At 41.7% G+C, this 22,123-nt stretch overlaps 1 protein-coding gene across 2 annotated transcripts in view; it reads right to left on the bottom strand.

The window, feature by feature from the left end:
- The window catches only part of GRB10 (growth factor receptor bound protein 10), a 145,774-nt gene that overhangs the window by 18,278 nt on the left and 105,373 nt on the right, over window positions 1-22,123 (bottom strand). For both annotated transcript variants that reach the window (XM_066185598.1, XM_066185607.1), the window contains exons 6-7: window positions 6,009-6,165; window positions 112-227 (exon numbers count right to left, since the gene is read on the bottom strand). In XM_066185598.1, the coding sequence (XP_066041695.1) occupies window positions 112-227; window positions 6,009-6,165 (273 nt within the window). The remainder of the gene's footprint in view (window positions 1-111; window positions 228-6,008; window positions 6,166-22,123) is intronic.

Below are 22,123 nucleotides of genomic sequence, written 5' to 3'. Positions count from 1 at the left end.
AATTAGTTGGTTCCTGGTTTTTTACCAATAAATGTTTAAGACACAACAGTGTCCAGCAATGTTATTGCAACCCACCCCTCTGTGGTATAAACAACTAAGTATGAGACTCACCATGGGATTTTTGAAAAATTCATATTTTGCGTAATTCTTCCTGAACAAAAATTTACTTTCACTTCCCATTGTGGATTCAACTTGAACTATGAGCTCATGATCTTCCAAGCACCTCTCTGTGGAAAAAGAACACAATGTTAACACAGAGCCAACCAGCAGGAGTGAGACCAACTAAGAACAGAAGTTAAAACAACCCAGTGCAATTCCATTACCTTTTAAGAAATTAGCAAAGCACATTCTAGCTTTCAAACCACATTGCCATGAGGCAATCCTTTACTTTGTAATGTATTACAGAGTTTAACATTATATGGCAGTGTTCTTCAAGGAATTCCTACATCAGGGCTTCATAAGCACAGACTTTTGAGAAAGGAATAGATTTTTTTGTGTGCAGTAGCTACAGTAATACAGACAAATCTCTTCTTCTGGCACCGGTGCTGTGGAACTGGCAAGGTGGACAGGTTTAAGGGGTGTCTTGCAACCCAAGACAAGGGGGAAAAAAGTTACAGAAAGGCCACTGTTAGGTCTTGAACTATCACAGAAATACAGTGTTGTATTTGATCACACTCTATAAAACCAGTTCATTTCAAGGTGAACTTCAGGCCTTTATTGTAGATGCTAGACAATGGGGTTTATTATGAAAGAGGTCACAGGATCTACTTTACAGGAATACTGACAGAGACAAATGTTTTGTACACATGACAGGGCAATTTTCTGCTCTAGATTTGGTTACAAGGTAACTCCCCATAACCACCACTTCTCTGGTCTAAAGAATGGCACATCAAAGCATGAACAGATAGCTTAACAAACCCAATTTACTGAAAGCAGTAACTCGAAAGAAGGCAACTGGCTAAGTGTGCACTACTTAATGAACTCATTATCTTGACAAGTCTTCAGAACTTTCTGAGAAAATACTTAGGTATTTTTCAAAAGTTTTAACTAGTCAGTGCTTCCATGCCTTATATAATACAGAATTTAAAAACTAGGTCAAACAAAACATAACTTTTGCAAAGCTTTAAACAAAATTTCTGTGACTTGCTGACCAAAGAAGTTTGCAGAGTCCCTTCCCCACTTTGTGTTCCTGCAATCCTTGTATTCCTACAGTAAGAAATGACAGGGCGCCACCCAAGTTCTCTTGGGCTGTTTTCAGGATTGAATGCAAGCAGTCATTGGCATCTCAAAAAGTGCAAGCTCTGAAATACCACTTGAATTACTGAACTCAGCAGATTACGTGGTGCTCTTTGATTGAAAATTTAACCTGTGACTGAATGAACCCATCATCTTTTTCACCTGCACTTAGGTTGTCAGTCATCACCAGCTCACTGATGACTTCAGCATTTACTGTGCATTTGTGATGTCCAGCCTTGCTATAGATTGTGTTTTCAAAGGGGTTAACATTGAACAGCCTCCATAGTGGGCTGCTCTCAAACCAGGAGCTGTTTCTTAGTGCATCAGGCATAACACAACTTCGAAGGGGCAGTTCTTTTGACTAATGTGCGCAACAATACTGCTACAGGGTGGCTTTTAATAAAGGACATTTGGCACCACCTCAGCATTCATCACCTAAACCTACACATTTCTAGGGGCTTTGCAGATAAAATTTCAGGTATTGCTAATCTGGTGTTACCATCATGGTTTTTAAGCAACTGGTGAAGTCAAATCTCCACATTGTGATGAGGACAGTGTGCCTATGAGGATGAAGGACCTGTTTTTTAAATTACGCTTCCTCCAAACAACATTTAATTACATTGGTATGAAGCTTCATCACAGTATGAACCCCAAAAGACCACATGTCCTGTTACAGTCTTGTTCTGCTACCACCTGAAGTTGTGGTCTTCCCTTTCCTAACACATTAAAAATTACTTGTCAGGGACAAACTGTTTATTCTGTTCTGAGGAAATGAAGTATAGATGAACATTTGTCAATTGGTTTTGTATTTCAATATTTAGTTTGTGTAAATATACTTAGAGCCTGTTTCTTAGATGCCTTACACAACTGACCTAGATGTATTCTGTTACTACATCAAGACCCTTTTGAGATTCTGTGGTGATACTCCCACTGACTTCATGTTTATATTTTCATTTTGATGGTCAAAGCCATCTTGGAGAAAAGGTGCACCATTTAATAGCACTGTGCATGCAAAAAAAAGAAGAAGCTGGTCCTGGTCAGTTTGCTATTACTTCATAGAAGTTGTACACTTTGCAAGTGCCTGGTAATTTGCACTCAGTTGGTACAAACGGGATAAACTTGACACAGGAGCAACTCAGCCTCAGCCCTGCTTTGAGCTTCCTGCTACAAAACTAGAAGGACAGATGTCAGCCTGTTAATTTCAGTCCAATAGGTCAGTCTGTCTTCAAGTGGCATTGCTGTGACCAGAAATGTGTCCTTTCAGTTCATCTGATAGGCCCCGCTCAGTCTCCTCTACACACTTCCTGGAACAGACTTTCCCCCAACCCCACCCAAGTTAACCTGCATTATTATCAGAACTTCTACTGAACTGTAGCAGTGATACAAGGTGGGAAAAGGAGCTGGATTCCATTATGAATAACTCACAGGCATAGCCCAAAATTCCCAATCAGAGAATCACTACAAATGACAGGTGGACTCGTATATGAAATAGCCCATCCCAATTTTGCATTTAAGCAAGCGCTGCGTTTAACTATTCCACTTTTAATTCACTCATATTAAGGGAAATCAATGCACCTTCACAAAAAAAATCTAGGTACAAAACTGCAGCGATGCTGCTTTCTTCCAACCCTCACATAGTTCAGAGCCCTACAACATTCTCTCTTGCTTTAACTGTATTTAGTAAGGTGTACAGTCAATTCTGGAACTAGAAAAATGAAGTTTGTAGGTAGGGAGGGATTCTTTCAGTGTTCAGTCACATACAATCATGTGAATGTTTTCACCATTATTATTTTTGTTAATAGAACATAGTACATAGAATAGTACATAGAATTCTGTCCCTGTCTTAAATTGATGATAGTTAAGCACGGAATAGAACACAGGGAGAATACCACGTTTTATAAACAGGTTAGGTATACTTATAGTAGCATTTTAAATAATGGGACCAATTCAAATTTCATAGACTGCTTAAATATTGACTACAATGTGCTCTAGATATTAGCGGTATGGTGCAGCAGGAACTACTTTCCAATGTCAAATCAAGAAAGTCTGATGGCAAATTGTCACACCACTGCCTCCAGTGAAAACACAAGTATTTTGTACAGTCAAATAGCTGTTTTAAGTTATGTGCAAGCACATGTTTTATATGGAATATAAACACTTATTTATATGGAATATACTTGGCTATGTGTGTGAACAGTGAGGTGAGGGCTCCTTACAAAGTGGGACCTTGAAGACCAACGCGATGATAAATATGCAGCTGGCTTCAAAAATTTGATCTTGTCCTCACTCTGTCCAATAGTAAAACAATGGATTGGTTCTCCAAACCAAGCTGTTTTGGAAAGTACTAACAGGCAAAATATGGGAAGGAAAAAAAAAGATAGTCAACTAAATGAAGGAACTCCTCTCTTTTGGTGAGTTTCAAGACTAGAGTGTTTCAAGACTTCAGCTACAGCGTTAAGTCAGTAAGGATGTATTGTATAAGAAATAATGTCTTCTAGAAACACAGAATTCTGACTGCTCTTTAACCATACTTCTTTTCACACTAAGTATTTATTCACCATTGCTTCATACTTATACTAGCAATCTTACATCTGGAGGAACAAATATGGACCATCAGATGCCTGATGGTAACTTCATCCAGGTTGCAGACTACCCTGACAGTCTTCAAAATACAGGAAAGCATTTAAGCTACAGACGAGCTAGAAATAAGCAGCCAAATAATAAAAAATTCAATCTGCAACCAAAACTGGTGGAAGCATAAAAGTTGGTATTTAAAGTTCACGGAATATGCACACTTTATACCCCAAACTCAAGAAACTGGATGATGTTGTCTCCTGTTAAATGAACTCATTTATTCCCTTTTCTTTCTTCATCCTTTCAAATATGTGAAATCTGTTTAATTACATTTTCTTGAATTCTTTTAATATTTTTTCTTTGTCTGTTGGCTTTACACCCCCAACGACTGCATTACTTCTCACACAGATCTACTGCGTGGCCTACAGGGGACAGCCCTGTGGAACAAAGTTTGGTGGCTGCTGAAGCCCCAACCTGCACACCCCATTTCTCTGGGGGCCCGCTTTGTGCTTCAGTGTGAAACAGAGGTCCAAAGCAGGCAGGTCCCCATGTATATAAATGCAGACCGATAAGTATCTTGCTCTTTTCCCATCATTGTTAATTACCAAGTTATTTGTGTGTAAACAGAAGCTTTTGATTTCCTAATCAGCCTCCTGCCCGATTCATTCAGAGATGTCACACACCAGAGTTTGACAGCACAATTAGTCACCATGGAAGCTATTGTGATGTCACAAACACTGAATTGTGGCATCATTGAATGAATCTGGCAGGAGAAGGATGTTGGTTACAAAGGAGAAGGCTTCTGTTTACACAATACCTTGGTAATCAGCAATGATGGGAAAGAGAATATAGAAAAAGAGAAGCCTGGTAGTTTAATGAGCATTGATAAAACTGAAAATTTGTAAAGGTTTTTTAGAAGCGCATGTGGCGTATTAAGTTACGGAGATAAAGATTCTGTAATTTATACCTTAATTCTTCACCTCATCCTATGTCCTCAGAACTGAAAGTATATCACTGATATAGACCAGTGAGTGTTTCATGGTAATTTTTTTGCATATATTTCTACATTAGGAGAGATAATAAAAACACTAAAAAATCAGAATATCCTATGTGTTTGGGGTTTTTTTAAGTGTTAGTCTGCAGAGCAGCGATTTTATTAGTGTTTAACAGTATTGGTTTAAGGCATCGCATTTCCAGCAAATCATTTGCTTTTTTTTATTCGTAAGGGTTCTGAACTACATTTTTAGACATAAAAGCCCCTCTGTTAGCTACAGATAGCATTCACAATTCCAGTGCTGGCGATTGCAGCTTATGATTTTGCCTTCCTCCGTTTTCTAGAAAAAACATTCCCCATGAAGTGTATCGACTAATACAACAAATGCTACACTTTTTAAAGCATTATTGTATGCTATGGAGAATTATAGGTAGCATTATCTGAGCGATACGCTGTTGCAAGCTGCACAGCAGAACCCTGTAACTAATCAGTGCCACAAAATAACAGGAAAAGCAAGACTGAATAACATGAGATCCTTTCAGGTACTGTAGTTAAACCAATTCACGGTGTTATTTAATTCCCCACGGTTCTTCCTCTTGCTGCCTTCTTGAAACTGTAACCATGACACCTTAATTTCAATCAGGTGGAGGAGCTGCTGCCTGGAGAGCAGATACCACCGCTGGTCCAGAAATTGCCCATGGATTTGTGGGTGGTGCCACCATTTTTTCCCTGCCTGAAGTCAAGTTTAGCCAACCCCCTCCCCCACCTCAGCATGTCAAGCTTTCATAAGCATTACTGTAGGTACGCAAGGCTGAGTCTGTTCACCCAGGTCTCCCAGCTGGTGATGAGCTGAGCTGTTTCATAGGACTGTACTCTAAGGATCAAGCTTAATTTGCCTAAGCTGTTTATTTGCAATAGCTTCAGACACAGCAAGGTAGCAACAGAGCACTAGCATGAAGATTAGACAATTCTTCCTTTTTTTTTCAATAAAAAAACAGAGGATGGGAAATAAGGGAAGGACTTTAAATGGCTTTAACGCTTAACACATCAAATTGTAATACACAGAAAGCACGTATGTGACTTCAGCTAATTGTACAAATAAAAGCAGTGGAAAAGAAAATGTTCCGTCTGGAAGCACATTTATATGAATTACAAATATTTTATGTTCCCAGGTAACCATGCCACCCCTTTGACCATTCCCTACCTAATCCTAGGTGAGGGTGATGCTCCACTAGAGTCCAGCTGTTATCATCCACACAATGACTTTTGTAAACGAGCAGCTGACAGAGGTCCCTGGCTGTCATGTCTGCTAGAATCTCGACCACCTTGCTTGTTCCATCTTCACTAAAGACTTTTACATCCTGCAACATAAAGGGTACACTTACAGATCAACAGCTCTGAACATAGGCAAACCACACAGCTACTGTAGAAAAGCATCATCCTCTTGGTGTGAGGGTTCCAAGCATCTTGGCAGCCAGGACAAATGAAATGGATGATTCACTTTATAACACTTTCTCTTGATGCCCCCTAGACCTATTTCCCCTCCCCCCTCCCCAACACCTCCCTGCACTAAACAAAGATTCAGCAGGGTTAATACGACCACCGTACACAGGAAAAGTGAGAGAGCAGGTTCTGTATAAAGCTGTGTAAGGTAAGCAAACGTGAAACAATGTCAAGAGAGTACTTTGGCAACAGTGGGCGAGAGAAATCACATCCAGTCAAACACAATTTTCGTTGCGATCCCATCGGAGGCCTCCGAACAGTCACAGAGGAGCAGGCCAAGACCCCAAAGATTCAAAAGGGCTCTCTTGTTCCCCACTAACTTTTGACTGTTTCATGTGGGGAAGTCCCACTTGCAGTTTGCCGGCAAATCAATTATCTAGCACAGTCCACACATTTCTCTCCCTGCCCTGACTTCTCTTTTGATCCTAGCTTGAAAGTAGTTTGAAACCAAATGTGCATACGCTGCACATCCTAAATATCAATGGGGATGAGAGAACATGTCAAGAACCTTCTCCCCCACCTCCTGAATAATACAGATGCTTTCCTCTTTGCATTGTTCTGCTCAAGCGAGAGACACTTCCCGCAAAATTATTTCTCCGGGCAAATGTGCAGGTCCCAGATTTAAATCAACTCCGTGTTTAAAATGCTCCGCATCCTAGCGAGAGAAGGAGAGTCTAACAAAAACCTGTAGGGTAGTAATTCGATATGGAAAATCTTACCTCAACGGCACGTAAAAGGCAGCAGTCGGAAGAACAAGATGGCATTTTAAATGGGGATTGCCTCTTGAGAGTTAGTTCTCTGCCTCCGCCGACCCTCTGCAGCCTGCGGCTGGGCGCCTGGGGTGCCGGCGGCGTCAGGGGCGGCCGTACCCTACCTGTCACGTAGCCCCTGCTATGGGGACTGTTTCTGGGGAGGGAAACAACTCTGCCAGAGCTCCACTCAAAGGGTTACACGCAATCTTTGCGGTAGTGAATCAAACCACACTGTGCAGACCAATCCTAGCCCTCCCTCCGACTGATGTAATCATTTCCCACACACTATCAGACTTCCAAATTATTCCCGCCTCCCCCACCCCCCAAAAGAAAACGAAGGAATTACAAAGGAAATGTGGGGTTTTTTATGAAGACCTCGGGGGGCTTGAGACCCCAGGGGCGGCCGCGGGGCGGGGTGTGGGGAGCCCGGCACGCGTGCTGCTGCCCCGGCGCCGGTGCCGGTCCCGCCCGCAGCCCGGCCTGCCCGCGCTGATGTCATCGCCTGCAACTTGAGCACTTGAACTTCTCCGCCGCCGCTCCCCGCCCGGTCCGGTTCCGCTCCGGGCCCCGGCGGTGCCACCGCGCCGGGGGCCAGCGAGCGCGGCCGGAGCCGCCCCCACCCCCCGCTCCCCGGTGCCCCGGCTACGCACGAATTCGAGCCCAGCGAGGGAGGAGTTAAAGCCTCATCCAGCCCAAGTGACTCAAACCCGCGCGTTCAGGAAACGGCTTCATCTGACAGCAGGGATGAGCCAGCTCTTTCAGAAGTGGCTCTGGAGAGGAGGGGGAATCCCGGTTGCTCTGGGGAAGGCATGCATGCTGTGCAATGTTACGGCTGCACTCCTGCCAACGCTTAGCCAAGCCAGAGGTATCCTCACACACGCAGGAATTTGTTGGGCGTGGGGGTGCCCCCGTTTTCTTGCCCCCGGGCAAGTCTCTGTTGTGTCACTAGCGCCGTGTCGCAGCAGGGCCCCGCATCACACCCGCAGCGGTCCCGGCCCCGGGGACGGGGAGACACGAGTGGATGACCCCGCAGGCATCGCACCGCAGTGTGCGAGTGGGAGCGCAGCTCTCGTATTCCTTCCCAGGATGGGCGAGCACACCGAAAAGCCAGTATGGAACAAGACAGAAAGTAGCAATTTTGTTTGTTTTAGTGGGGAATGGGAGGGACTAACATCCGCTTGATATTCTTTTTTCTTCTACTTTTTACAGTACAGCCATAATTTGGACCGAAAAGTTGGTGGTGAAAGAATCCCCTTCTACTTTCAGCTTACTCTGTGCACATAACTGCACTTTCTGTATTGAAACTAAACTATTTTGGATGGATTTCCTGCCTCGGGAACCAACCTGGTGACATCATTCATTCATTAGTCACGAGAAGCACAGCCCTCTGCTCTCCGCCTCAGCTTTCACGGGGGAGCCCGAATGAGGAATACGCCACAGCAATCACCACTTTTGCAACTCCTGGAGGACAAACCTCCCCTCTTTTCCTTTCCTGCTGGGAACAAGGCAGGACAGACTGCACCTGATCATTGCCAGTGCCCAGTCCCAGAAGAGAGGCAAAGCTCTTCTGCTGAGGGTGCCTCTCCAGCCCGTGCAGGTGGAAAAGAGAGAGCTGTAACACAACCAACCACACTTTTCTCGGCTCCCAAGCATGGAAAGCCTTAATGCCGTGTGGCCACTGGAAGAAAGCTACAGCTGTCTTTTATGCTCATTCATGCTGTGCTCTCTCGGTATGAAGTAAAGGGGTCATGGGTACATGTCCTACCCTCCCCCTCCTTGCCCAGAGTCTGAGCTGATGCTGATGCCAGTCTCCCTGAAGAACCACAGCATTTCAAACTATTGGATATCCAACGCTCCAGTCTGGTGTATGGCTACCGTAATGCCATGTTCCCTCCTCCAGAGAGCCAGGCCCTGGAGGCAGCATCCACTATCCCCACACCACAGCCACTATGGGAGCTGGGTTACAAACATTGATATGTTCATTCGTGGGACCAGTCAGCCCCTGGGGTGTTAACAGTGCCTTTAAAGCCCAGGGTCTAGAGTGCAGAGGGTGGGCAGTGTGAACGCAGTGATGAGCAAGTTAACTTCACTGACTATTAATAGTGCTGTGTTTGCCATCAAGGACAGAGCAAGGCCATGTATCACCACTGACATCTCAGATATAAAACACTGCATCAGGAGGGGATGTAACGGCCTGAGCTGAACTCTGCCCCAGGGGACAGGAGAGAGGCAGAAGTGAAATGAAACCCTGTGCCTCTGCAGAGGCAAGAGGGCAACAGACCCTACGAGGCTTACGTGGAAGGTAACAGGATTTTATGCCCCCACACAACGCTGCAGAGTTATGAAGTATAACCACAAATACAAAACCAGCTTGATGACAAAGCTTAACCCCCAACCTTCTGACAGTTTCTGTGACAGAAGACACAGATAACTGTATTCCTGTATCACAGAGGGGACTGAATTTAAAGTCAGTTGGTCAAATCCAACTCTCTCACTTTTCCTTTTTCTTTTTTCCCCTAAGGAAGCACCTCCCACTTTAAGGGCTCCCTATTCAAACTTCTTCCAGCAGAAACACTGTTTCACTTCCAAAATTGATTTGGGGCCTATTATCTACAAAGGAAAACGAAGCAGGATTTATTTGCATAAAATACTCCAATAATGAAAACACTTAGCCTGATGAGAGGTTCAAAAAGTTAGTCTGACACTTTTGCCCTGCATCCCTCTGAGAAATGCAATGAAATGCAACAGCAGACTGCCTGCAACAGTGATTTACAAAAGGCCCTAATTACGTCAGCAGCACAAGGCACCTTCTATTCAAAATTAAGGTTAAGAATGCTAAGCCAACCAGAGCACTATATTGGCTGAACATTCAGTGCTTTACAGCGCAAAGGAGCAGATAACAGACTGCACCATTGTTCTGGGAAGAAGTCTTCCCCCAAGCTTTTCTTTTCTTTTTTCGAAAGACAAAAAGACTTAAAAATTAAAAATTTAAAAGAACATTAATATTCATCACTTCAGTGGTTTCATATAATGGGTCGCATATCTTGAGTATCTTCATGGCTGTTTCATCTTCCAGCCTCAGTTCCTTAACCTCATTGCAGTATTTTGTGTGTATCAAGTAATGCAAATATTTTAGGAATGTGAAGGGGGAAAAAAACAACCCAACAATAAAAACTAGAAAACCCGAACAGTCATGTGATGGTCACATCATTTCTTCTCCACTTTTTATGTTATTTCTTTCCTTTTTCTTCAAAACAAAACCTATGACTATACACAATGATCACAGAAATTCACTCTTTTACACGATGCTATGCTGAAAATCTTCAGTGGCAAACAGATCTACATTTGCATTCTACAATTCTGAAATTGTAGAAATTCTACAAGTCTGAAATTAAACAGTGTAATTTATATCAGTGCAGACCAACCTGTGTTATTCTGGGTTATGACTCCAAACATAAGAAGGAAACACCAGTTATATCAGAAGGCCCTCTGACTGAAATCTAACAGATAAAAGGTTTCAGTTCACTAGCTCTTCGAGAGTTCCCCTTTATAAGAGATGGAGATCAGAGACTTCACAGAAAGCTATTAAAATACACTGAAGAGACATTACTAAGAGCTGCACAAACAGAAAATCAGTCCAGCAAGTTTTGACTTCAATCCCCTAGTTTCACTCATCAAGATTGTTCAGACATGATAATCATACAATCAGTGAGGTAAATAGAAGGAAAATGGATCTGAAATGTATGCATGTACCTTGTGCAAGCAGAAGCAGCTATTTACTGCAGAAGGCACCTATGTACCAGGCAGGTACTTGTTGTTTTCACTGGAACCCTGTTTTGATGAGATCTTTTTTCTAAAAGCTTTTTATAATCAAAGCTTATCAGCTCACAAGAGCAGAGTCAGAGTCACTGGAGGAATGAGGAAGCTTTCAATTAGGTCAACTCAAAGCTGCTGAAGACTCAAGCTCAGCCTGCAGGCTACCCTTGAACTGCTATTTGCCTGGTTGAAAAAGCAACAAATAAAGGAAGGTTTTGCTTCCTAAAGTTACAAACCTTTGAAAAATAAAGGCCTCCAGGCATGCTCTGTGCACACCTGACAGGCAAGCAACTCAGTCAACCACATCTGCATGCTGGAGCACCAGCCAGTCCCCCTTTACTTGCCCAGCAGCATTAAGGCAGCTTTATAAAACATGGAAATTTCAACTGCTGCAATGAAATAAATATATAGGTCAACCCTATGGCTCTTTTTGCCTCCTCTGTTGCACTGCTCATGCAAAAATATAGCCCTTCAGACAAACAGCAGTGGTAACAGCAATACATCATGGATAAGATCACCTATACACAAGGCATCAGATAGTACTTCCTTATAAAAGAAAAAACCTGTGAAGTATTTTATCATTGCTTTTTTTCCCCTTACATATACACATAAAACCCTTGGAAATGCTGAGGTTAAGGTTCTCATAGCAACATTAACTCTCTCCTCTGGCATACACTATATTTAGGTACACATTTAAAAGCCTATGAACAACGAAGGAGAACAACTGTTGTACGATCAAGATCTTAGTCTATGACTTTCATATTCAGAACAGCAATCTCAAAAAAAAAAATCCCACAAACCCCCACTTTAGTTGACCATGTTTTAAAACCCTCATTCTGTCCCCCTTCACTGAACTATTGAGTTTTAAACCCATTTCCAAGGGTCCTGAAGGGGAATCATAATATCATCTTATGTTCAGTGGTCATCAAAACCAATACTTAAGTCCTAAACTGCATGAGGGTTGTACCAGCAAGAGAGGTTTTGGGAATCACAGAGGTGGGCAGGACAGGATCAGTGCCAGGTTCAAGTCAGCATTGGTATTCAGAGGTTTAGCTCTTCTGAAGCCATCATGTATGAACATCCAGTCACACATGAACCCAGTAATTTTGGAGAGTTACATCCCTTGTGAAAGTAAGGGAGAGCAATGGAGTAACTTAACATCTAAAGCACATGACAAAGGCTCCTAATTCTGGACTTAAGATGGATGCTGTAAGCTATTTTGGCTGAATTCAGGCCACTGTGGTGATTAAACAAGCCATCATCTCTCTGCACTATTTACATCATAGTTTAACCCCAGCCAGCAGCTTAGCCCCACACAGCCACTCACTCACTGCCCCCAGTGGAAGAGGGAACAGAGCTGAAGGGAATAAAGTTAGATAACTGATGGGTTGAGTCAAAGACAGTTTAATCAGCAAAGCAAAAGCCATGCACATGAGCAAAGCAAAACAAAAAATTCATTCCCCACTTTCCATGGGCAGGCAGGTGTTCAGCCACCCCCAGGAAAGCCCATCAGGAGTAATGGTGATTCGGGAAGACAAAAACCATCACTTCAAATGTTCTCCCCCTTGCCCCTATCCTACTTCTTCCCTCAACTTCATGGGCCAAGCATGATACCAAATAGTGCAGGATTTCCCTTGGATTAGTTGAGGTCAGCTGTCCTGACTGCATCCCCTTGAGCTTCTTGTGTTCCTCTCCCCTACTTGCTACAGAGGTGGGGTGAGGGCCAGAAAAGACCTTGCCTCTGTGTAAGCACTGCTCAGCAGTGACTAAAACATCTCTGGAATTATCAACACTGCTTTCATCACAAATCTGAAACATGGCCCCATACCAACTACTAAGAAGAAAATTAACTCTACCCCAGTCAAAACTAGCACAATTACACACTGCAACTGTTGACATTTGAGCTTAAAGAAATAAACAAAGTGTGTTACCTTGTATGTATACAAAGCACATTTAAAGGAACATATACAATGAGCAATTTGGGGTACTATTAAAGATTCAAATAGAAATAGTGTAATAACAAGCCAAAGCTTTTCCTTCTCTAATTCAAAACTGCATGTGAAAAGGATTATTTGCTATGCAGGCACTGAATTACCTGATTCTATCTTCTCAAAACTTAAAGCATTTCTTAAATCTAAAAGTATTGCTCTCTGTATAGGTTTAGCATTGTAGAGCAACTGCATCAAATCATCTTCAAAAACCTCAACTATTTACCTACAGCTGTGCAGAGCATATTTGAAAGACATAACCACTGCCTGTATGAACAAAAGATTTATTTCAACGCGTGTGCACACACTTAAAGGCTGAAGGTTTGGAAACTGTAAGCTGCTACCCTGTAATTTCCATATTTTAAAAACAAATACTGGAATGCAGTTTTAAGTGATACATAACTACATACAGACAACACATCAATTTTGTGACAGTATTCCCAAAAGCTGTTTCAACTCTTTCCCACTTTGGTTTAATGTTCAGATGTTCAGATAGATCATTTGACCTGTTTGACATTTTCACATCTTCCCACTCGATTCCACATTTGCCTCTCACTTTTAGGTAAAAGAAAGGAGAAAGACTTTTTCAATCCTTCGAAGAGTAACAATAGGCCTTTATGAATTTTGCTGAAGCTTCAGGGTATTTGACGAATGCTGGAAGAGAGAAAGCTTGGGAAGCAGTTTGTATAGGTTTGACAGTCCACACCAGCAGGAAGGGAGTGCAGTAACAGACAGCTCACTCAGCCCTGGATCTGGGGGTCCAGACTGTTCTAGCATTTTCTGTTAGTTTTGACTGTAAGTCTCTAAATGTGCTCCCTTCTCTCCACACAGCTCCTCCTAACAGCAATTGCTTTTTATGCAAAAATCCTTTCTGGTTTCAAGATCCTTTACATACATTAAAAAAGACAGTTACAGACACTGCTACACTCCTTTCATTATGTAATGAAAGGCATTAAATGATTTTGCTGGCATTAACCTTTATCTTTCATATATTTTATTGTGCAATTTATCCCTAGATAGTCTGCAATTCTCCTCAGCTGTGCTTACAGAATGCATTATTTATTGTCTGAATTTGCTCCAAGAGAAAGGTTTAGTACAAAACTTCTTGCAAACACTATTTAAATCACTAACAACCCTAGAAAGGGTAATGCAAAGAAAAACCATAATAATTTCTTGATTAAATCCTTAAGCAACCAAGCTGGTTACTGAGTATTTTAAATTGCTTTGCCATTATAAATTACACTGTAGAAAAGGAATTATTACCACATCTTCCTTGCTGCATAGGCTTCCAACCACAAGAACCACGTTAATTTGAAGCTTGGCAGAGGGTGCAACAAGGCTCCAGGGAGCAGCTTCCCCTAAGATTTAGGAAATGGTACAGGTCCTCAAGACTTGGATGGCTCCTTCTTTCCCAGTGCAACAACAGCAGCTGAGGCCCTTGTCATCTAGGGCCCAGGCCACCCTATGAGCCAAAAAGCCATTTCAGCACAGGGCTTGGCAAGGTGGAATTGACTTCTCACTTTGATTTACGATTATCCAAGCAGAACTTCTGCATGGGTAGCTCACAGACCCACCCTTCCCTTGCAAGTTTTTCTGAGGAGAGAGGAGAAGAGAGGTTGGCAGAGCTGACAACAGGAACACTTTAAAGGGCTGCACACATACCTACACCTGGCTTCAGCACTCTATCTGCATCTACAGGTCCAGCCACATATTATTAGGAAAGGGACCAAAGACTGCTTTCAAAGATGTCTTTGGAGACTGAGGATTATCTGAAAATGTATGCATTTTTAATGCATGAGAAAACCTTTGGGGTGGTGACTGTCTCTTATGTGATAAAATGGGACCTTGGGATTTTGATTGTGGTTGATGTAGTAACAGAAATAAAACAGAACAAAACCAGCAGCCCAACAACAGGGGACAATGCCAAATGAACTATATTTGGAATGTCCAGACACAACAAAACAAACACTTTATTTTAAGAATGAGTAGTTATGAAATTTGTCTTGAAGAAATGCAATCCAATTTACCTACTCTGGTAGCAGAGGAATCTAAGCCAGCATTAAGATGTAGCGCTGGACAGAAATTAAACTTAGAATGCACTACTGGGTAAGACAAAGATAGACCTTCTTCCCACTCCTGTGTCTTCCTCCATCCTCCCAAAAAAGTAATCACAAGGAGTGAAAAAGCCAAGGATTTAAGGACTTGTGAATCTGTTCCCCAGTGCTTACAAGAGCAGAGTTCCTAAGGTTTCCTCCACATCCCTGAGGGCTAAAATGAATTAAAAAAATTAATGAAAACAAGTCCTTAGCTGAAGCCCCAGCTCCTAGATGTGGCTAGAACCGACTTCAGCAGCATGAAAAGAGTTTTCAGAAACAGATACAGTGGTGCACCAGATTTAAAAAAAAAAAAAAAAAAAATCGATTATCTATCTTTACAAGAGTTCCTTTATTCCTCACACACACACAGGCACACACACATCCGGATGAAGCAATGACATCCCAGAATAGGAAGTTTCACCGAAGATGCCAGGAGAGAGGGGGAAGGTGGAAAGCAAAACAAATGAAATTTTTAAAGAAAAACCTCTATGAATTCAGCATGCGCAGCTTGATAAGAATCAAGTATGATATGTCACATGGAGACAAAATACAAGGGCTACAGCCAACCAAAATGTGAAAATATGAAGATGAGAACAACTTATGATACTGAAAAAGATAACGGAAGCTACTGGAAAAAAAAGGCAAAACATGGAGAAAGAGTCCTCATGAAAACTGGCCATAACCTACGGACACTCAAGGAATGATGACCATTTAGAGTATGAAATTTACAGCACAATGGCTTCCATGTGCTGAAAACCCCAAAAGCTCAAGCACATCTCAGAAATACAAACTTCCCGCACTCCGACAGCATCAGGCACAATGCACAATCGGTTTTTCCAACCGAGCTGAGTTCATACTGCTCTGACAGCAGCAGCAGGGTGCTTTATGAGGAGGGGGTGACAGGCTGAACTCCAGCAGCATGGCAGAGCATCCCTAATGCCCGGCCGTCAGCTGCCTCCGCGCTGTACAGTATTCAGCAATATTGCTTCACTTCCCGTCTCCCAAGCTACCGGCTCTGGAAGCCGGCGATTCCAAGCAGTGAGTATCAGCTAATTGTTGCTGCCTGCAACGTTCAGGATGTTTTATGGGTCAGTTTGTCACATGCACATAATAAATGCTTTTAACAGAGCTGTTCGAATTGGGCGGGGAGGGGATTTCTGTGCAACTGTGTAAGCATCGATTGTGTGGCCAGAATTAACCCCCTGCAGATCTTTACCCAGGAAAAGTTATGCCAATGTAAAAAGAGAGCTTATCTTATCCTCTCCCCAAGATATGTGTAATTCTCGTTTTCAGTGATTTCATTAATGAGAAGAAAAGTGTTCCACCAAATTGCTCTGCTGTTTAATTTTTGGTAGATTTAAGTATCAGAAGAAAATCAGTGATGTGATATAGCAAAAGTTTCCAGGGCTGATGTAAGATCTAGGGTTATGACACCACGATTAAGCTGGATATTCTCTCTTACGTGCAGCTATCCCCATGCAAATCTCACTCTCTTCCAACCTGCTAAGCATTATTCATTTTCAGTGGGAAAAAAAGTGAGAAAAATATTGGCATAAATCCAAAAACAATAATACAAGAGATTTATTAGCATACAGTGTCTAACTACTTCACCCCAAAATACTTCATGTAAAGATCCAAGGTACCAAGCAATTTTTCACATCTCTCACTGCTCTGCTTCACTGCTGCACCCATCCATCCGTGCACACTACAGAAGAACAACTCTTTAGTTTAAGTCCACAGCAAGCATCTCTAACTTAGCTATTTCCAAGTACCCTCTCCAGGGCTTGCTTGAGACTACTTTGTACACCCCTTCCTCCGAGTAGGAGCACCATAAACAAACAAACAAACCAACCAAAACCAAAACCAACAAACACAAAAAAACCCCACACAACCCAACCCTTTGCTTAGCTTACAGGGACAAATTCCCTGCTGCCATGGTTACCACTCCAACTTCTCCTATGGCACTAGAAATAAAAAAAAAAAAAAAAAAATTGAAAAAAAAAAAAAAACTTCCCTGAGAACAGACGGCTATATGTTAGCTCTCCCTCCCCTCACTCATCATTGTTAGCCACTAAATCAGCTACATCTGGCATATTTAATTTGGACTAAACAAAATGTCACTAATTAAAAAGATGCCGAACAAGCAATCCATGACATTATAGAAACAGCTTGGTATTCAGCCTATTATGAACTGAAAGGAATCAACCAGTTTTTACCAAAAGCTGAGAAACAAAGGCAACTAAATGGTCCTCTATACAATCCTACTCACAACAATGTCCTTCAGCTCTCTCATATCATCTATGTGTACTGAGGTTTCCAGGCATTAATTCCTGGAGCAGTAGTGGCTCAGAAGTGAAGTAGTTAGCTCATTATAGGTTGTATTATATGGATTGAAGTCTGCAGCATTTATGCCAACTTTTAAAAAGAAGGTTACTTTGCTAAAGCGACAATAAGTAAGACATTCAGCAGGCATACACATAAGTTGCTTTAGAGGACCTGTGGCCACATAGCAGATGTGCAACAGTAACAGCCTCTCTCCTATGTTCTCCCCAATTCTCAGCAGCCTGATTTGAAGTATCACAAACTGCTCCATACTTCCTCTCTTGCAGCCTGTTCCTGAAGATTAACATGTCAGCTCTCTGCATCTCCTGCTGCAGGTCACAGTGCAGAGATCTGAGTGCAGCTTTGTACCAACACCTATTCCAGAGCAGCTCCTCTTACCCTGACATCAATACATCCTCCCTGCCCAGTCCTTCCCATCATACTACACACGTCTTTCTGCTTTGCAGGTACACCATTATCAGTATTCCACTGCTGCTTATCAAACAGATTTCAGTGCAAAGCTGCACTGAATCATATAAACCTCTTTTCAGAGCCCTTAAATGTTTTCCATCATCTTTTTTGCCAACTGGTAATCTTTCATTCTATCCCTTGTGACTAGTTGAATAAGCATTTGAGTGATGTTATTTTTAGTGTCTCTAAGGCTGAGGATTTCCCAAGAGAACAGATCATCTTCTACGTGCTCTGGTCCAGGTTCTCATAATTTATAAATCAGATGACTGGCTCCTCTATTTTTACTGATATCTGAAATAGAACACATATTTAGGTGTATTTTGATTGCCATTGTTCAATTTCAGTACTGTTCATAATCAAAAAAGATCCAAACATTCAACATAGAAATCCCTCCACTAAAGTAAATTTTAATAGAATTCTTACAAGATATTCAAGCGGATTATGTTGGTAATGCTGGTGCATGCCAGGCAAGCAAAAATATTACTCTTAGAAACTCAATAGTTACAAATGAATTAACACGGAGATTTACCCTCATAACTCCAAACTTTATTATTAAAGACATGAGACAGAGATTGTATGTTTAAAGATCAGCACACCTTTACCTGTTTTTTGGGTTGACCTTTTTTTCATAATAAAAGTTTAAGAACAACCACAGGCTCACATAGGGTTGAGGGATGGAAGGGATCTGTGGAAGTTATCTGATCCACCCTGTAACTCAAGCAGGGTCACCTAAAGCCCTTTCTCTGGGACAGCATCCAGGTGCCTTGGAGTATCTCCAAGGACAGAGATTAACAACCTCTGTGGGCTGTGACTGAGAGCAGTCAGTCGCTCTCACAGTTAGAAGTGTTGCCTCACATTCAGAGGGAACATCCTGTGTTTCCATTTGAGCCTGCTACCTCTGGTCCTACCCCTGGGCAGCACTGGAAAGCCCCGGGGGTCTGTCCTCTTTGCACCCTCCTTCAAGGTAATTATACACATTCATAAGATGCTCCCCAGCTTTTTCTTCTCCAGGCTGAACAGCCCCAGCTCTGTCTGCCTTTCCTCACAGCACGGATGCTCGTCCCCATATCATCCCTCTAGGCCTTTGCTGGGTGTTCTCCAGTTTGTCCACGTCTCTCTTATGCTGGGGAGCCCACAACTGGACCCAGCACTCCACATGTGGCCTCACCAGTGCTGAATATACCACTCTTAACCAACTGGCGATGATTTGACTGTGGCAGCCCAGGATATCATCAGTCTTCTTGGCAGCAAGGGCATATTGCTGGTTCACACTCAACTTGGAGTCCACCAGGGCCCCCAGGTCTTTTTCTGCCAAGCTGTTTTCCAGCTGGGTGACTCCCAGCATGTACTGGTGCCTGAGGTTGTTCCTCCTAAGGTGCAGGACTTTACACTTGACCTTGTTAAACCTCAGGAGCTTTTTTTCAGCCCATTTCTCTAGCCTCTAAGCTCTTATACAGATAGTGAAAAGTTACATAACCACGACATTAACTAAAAGCATAAAAAAGATCTAGTTTGATCACAGATCAGGAACCCTAAATGGGTCTCTTTGTAGGATTCTTCTTCACTATTTTCCCAAGCCAAAGTGGTTCAAAGTTCCCATTAAGTTAGTGTTATGGTCTCTTTGTCAAAGGCTGACAAACTGAACAGTGTAGGTATAAATATGAAGTAGTGTGCTGAAATCAATGTCACGATAAAAAAATGCTTCCTCATATAGAACTAGATAACATAATGCCAGAGATCTGACGCCAAAGCCTGCATAAAAGAAAACGCTACTTTTTCATTCAGCATCTGCTTCAGATTATTTTACATGGAAGTCACTGCTGCTCTGAAGCTGTCAAGGCACAGTCAGCTTCCAATTAAGCTATCTTATCTTTGAAGTTAATTGGAAGCAAAGCTTTCTCCTCCCTATAGGCATCCCCCTACAAGCAGGTAATCTGAGATAATTTCCAAACATAATCATTCTGTGCTGTCCACCCAATTAAGTATCTTACACAAATGCAATCAAAGAGCCTTCTCTCTAATTGAAAAGTTTATGCAACAATTTTCCTGAGGATCCCATTAAACATTTAAAATAATTACCTGTATTAAAAAGACAATTATATTCAAATAGTTCACATGCCTAGTTTCTTTGTTTAGTGTAAGCAAAAGGGTATGAAAAAAATCCCAAGAGGAAAAGAGCAAACATTGGGTGAATCTTTTAAGACAAGAGACACTCTCTAGAAACCAATTCTGCATGATATTAGGTGGGAAATCTTTTAACAGTGGCCCTTCTACTGTAGCTGATCATAGAGAAACCAACCATTTCCAAGACTCCAAAAGGCAATGACAAGGAAGCTGACACTGTGTTTTTATGTGCTACAGATAACACATAAAAGTCATTACCTACAAACATGCTTCCTTCTGCCCCTTTCTCCCCTCCCTAAATTATTGTCAAGAGGTTAAAGAAATCCACCATGCAAAGACACCAGTAACTTTATCCTGGCACACATGGTAATTTCTTCTCAAAGGATTTTGACGGGTCTGTATTTATATCATGGATCTTCTTTAGGATTATGCTGAGAAAAATCTGGGTCATTGAAACCTTCTTGAACTGAACCACAGAGAAAATGAAAGAGAATATAAAGGCATTGGTGTCGGGTTTATTAAAGGAAAATGCCTTTTCCCAAGCTCATTTTCCCCCCCCAGACTGACTGGCAGAAGATAGATCAACATTTGGACATCCTTCTTATTCTGAAGTTTCTATTTCCATTAGTGCATAATTCCATTCCCTTTCAAAATAAAACATTTTTTAAAATCCTGTCCTCTTGGCTCACAGACCCAGCTACATAAGTTTAAGGAAGCTAGCCTCAAAAGGCAAAAGTACAATTTAGATCAACATATAACAGAAGACATGTAAACATCTCAGGGTCCTGGGCAACATAATAATGAAATAGTCCCTTCTAGACAAAACTTGAATAAAATATATTTCAATGTAACAGTGGTTTTCCTTTTCTTCCCCAAACAGTAGCTTGGGTTTGATATGAATCTGCATACTAAGATCTCCTTCCCTTAGTCTCTATGCTTATTGCTTCTTGTAGTTATGTAAACTACTAACATACATTTAAATATCATTCTATCCATTTCAAATTTCAATATCTAATTCTTCCATTCAATTATGATGTAGAATTTCATAGGTTAAATGCATAGTTGCACATGAGAAAACTAATTTATTTTGAAGTGTCTGTTAAAAACATATTGTATTAATAACTGGAAGTAATAATATTAACTATTAATTATTTCTTCATTTCTAACTGTGTCAAACCAAATCTGCTGACTTCAGCAAATCTCAGTACTTACCACTTTCAATTCATTCATGTAGAGACAATTCTACACACAAGAAAAACTTTATTGCCTTTTCAAGCTTCAGAAGTTTGATGGATTTGGGTGGTGGCAGAACTTAACTTTCTTACTGGAGAAACATCTATCTTGCCTTTTGTACAGCATAGAAAAGGGTCACAACACTTGCTTCTTCCACAACTCCCCCATCTTCCTGCACAAGATTACACATGGCAAAAGTAGAAAATCTTTGCTACCTACAGAGTATTAACAAAAAATACTCGTTACTGAAACTATTCTTGGTTCGACTATTGCTTATCACTCTTCAACACAACTGACACTAATCAGTCCTCAAGTGTAGCTTGTAATAAATAAGTGGTTTTGTGGATTTGTTTCCAGAGTTCTGTAGGTTCTTCTTTCAGTGAACCCAGCTGAACAGCAAACAACCCAAGTTTGCTTGGCTCACATCAACCAAGGCTCTGCCAACCTGTGCATTCTATGAATTTCACTTTTTAAAGCATAACAAAATAGTGCATGAATTTCTTTCAGCTACACCATGAAAACCCTGTTTAAAGAAGAAGTGAAAAGCTACATCCTCTTGGAGTGTGCTATAACACATTTCCCTTCCACAGACAGTGCCTTGTTAAGCCAAATGTCTTAATCTTCTCTGCAGACACCATTATTCTCCATAGGTACAGACTGGATTAGATAAATTACCAGATAGCCGCATTCTGAGGTTCTACATGGAGAGCACCTTGAGATGACAAATTCAGTTTTTTAGTTAGCTAAAACATCAGAAAGAGACCTTAATTACTTTGATTGTCCATCACAAAGATAATCAGTTGGGGAAATTAAACCTCTTTCTTTCTTCACAAACCAACTCGGGTTTCTTGCATTTGGTTTTCTACACAAAACAAGAGCTAAGGATAGCTTTCCTTAGTACAAAATCAGAAAGCAAATCAGAGGTAAGTTACTTGCTCAAATGGCAGTCCAGTTCATCAACTCTCTCCCTTAGAAACTCTTGGTATTGCTCTCCCCTCAATGGGCTTACTGGCT

Source organism: Chamaea fasciata, unplaced genomic scaffold (assembly GCF_029207755.1).
Source record: "Chamaea fasciata isolate MVZ Bird 193981 ecotype frontalis unplaced genomic scaffold, bChaFas1.0.hap1 SCAF_1, whole genome shotgun sequence".
Lineage (NCBI taxonomy): Eukaryota > Metazoa > Chordata > Aves > Passeriformes > Sylviidae > Chamaea > Chamaea fasciata.
This window is presented reverse-complemented; position numbering and strand designations above follow the sequence as displayed.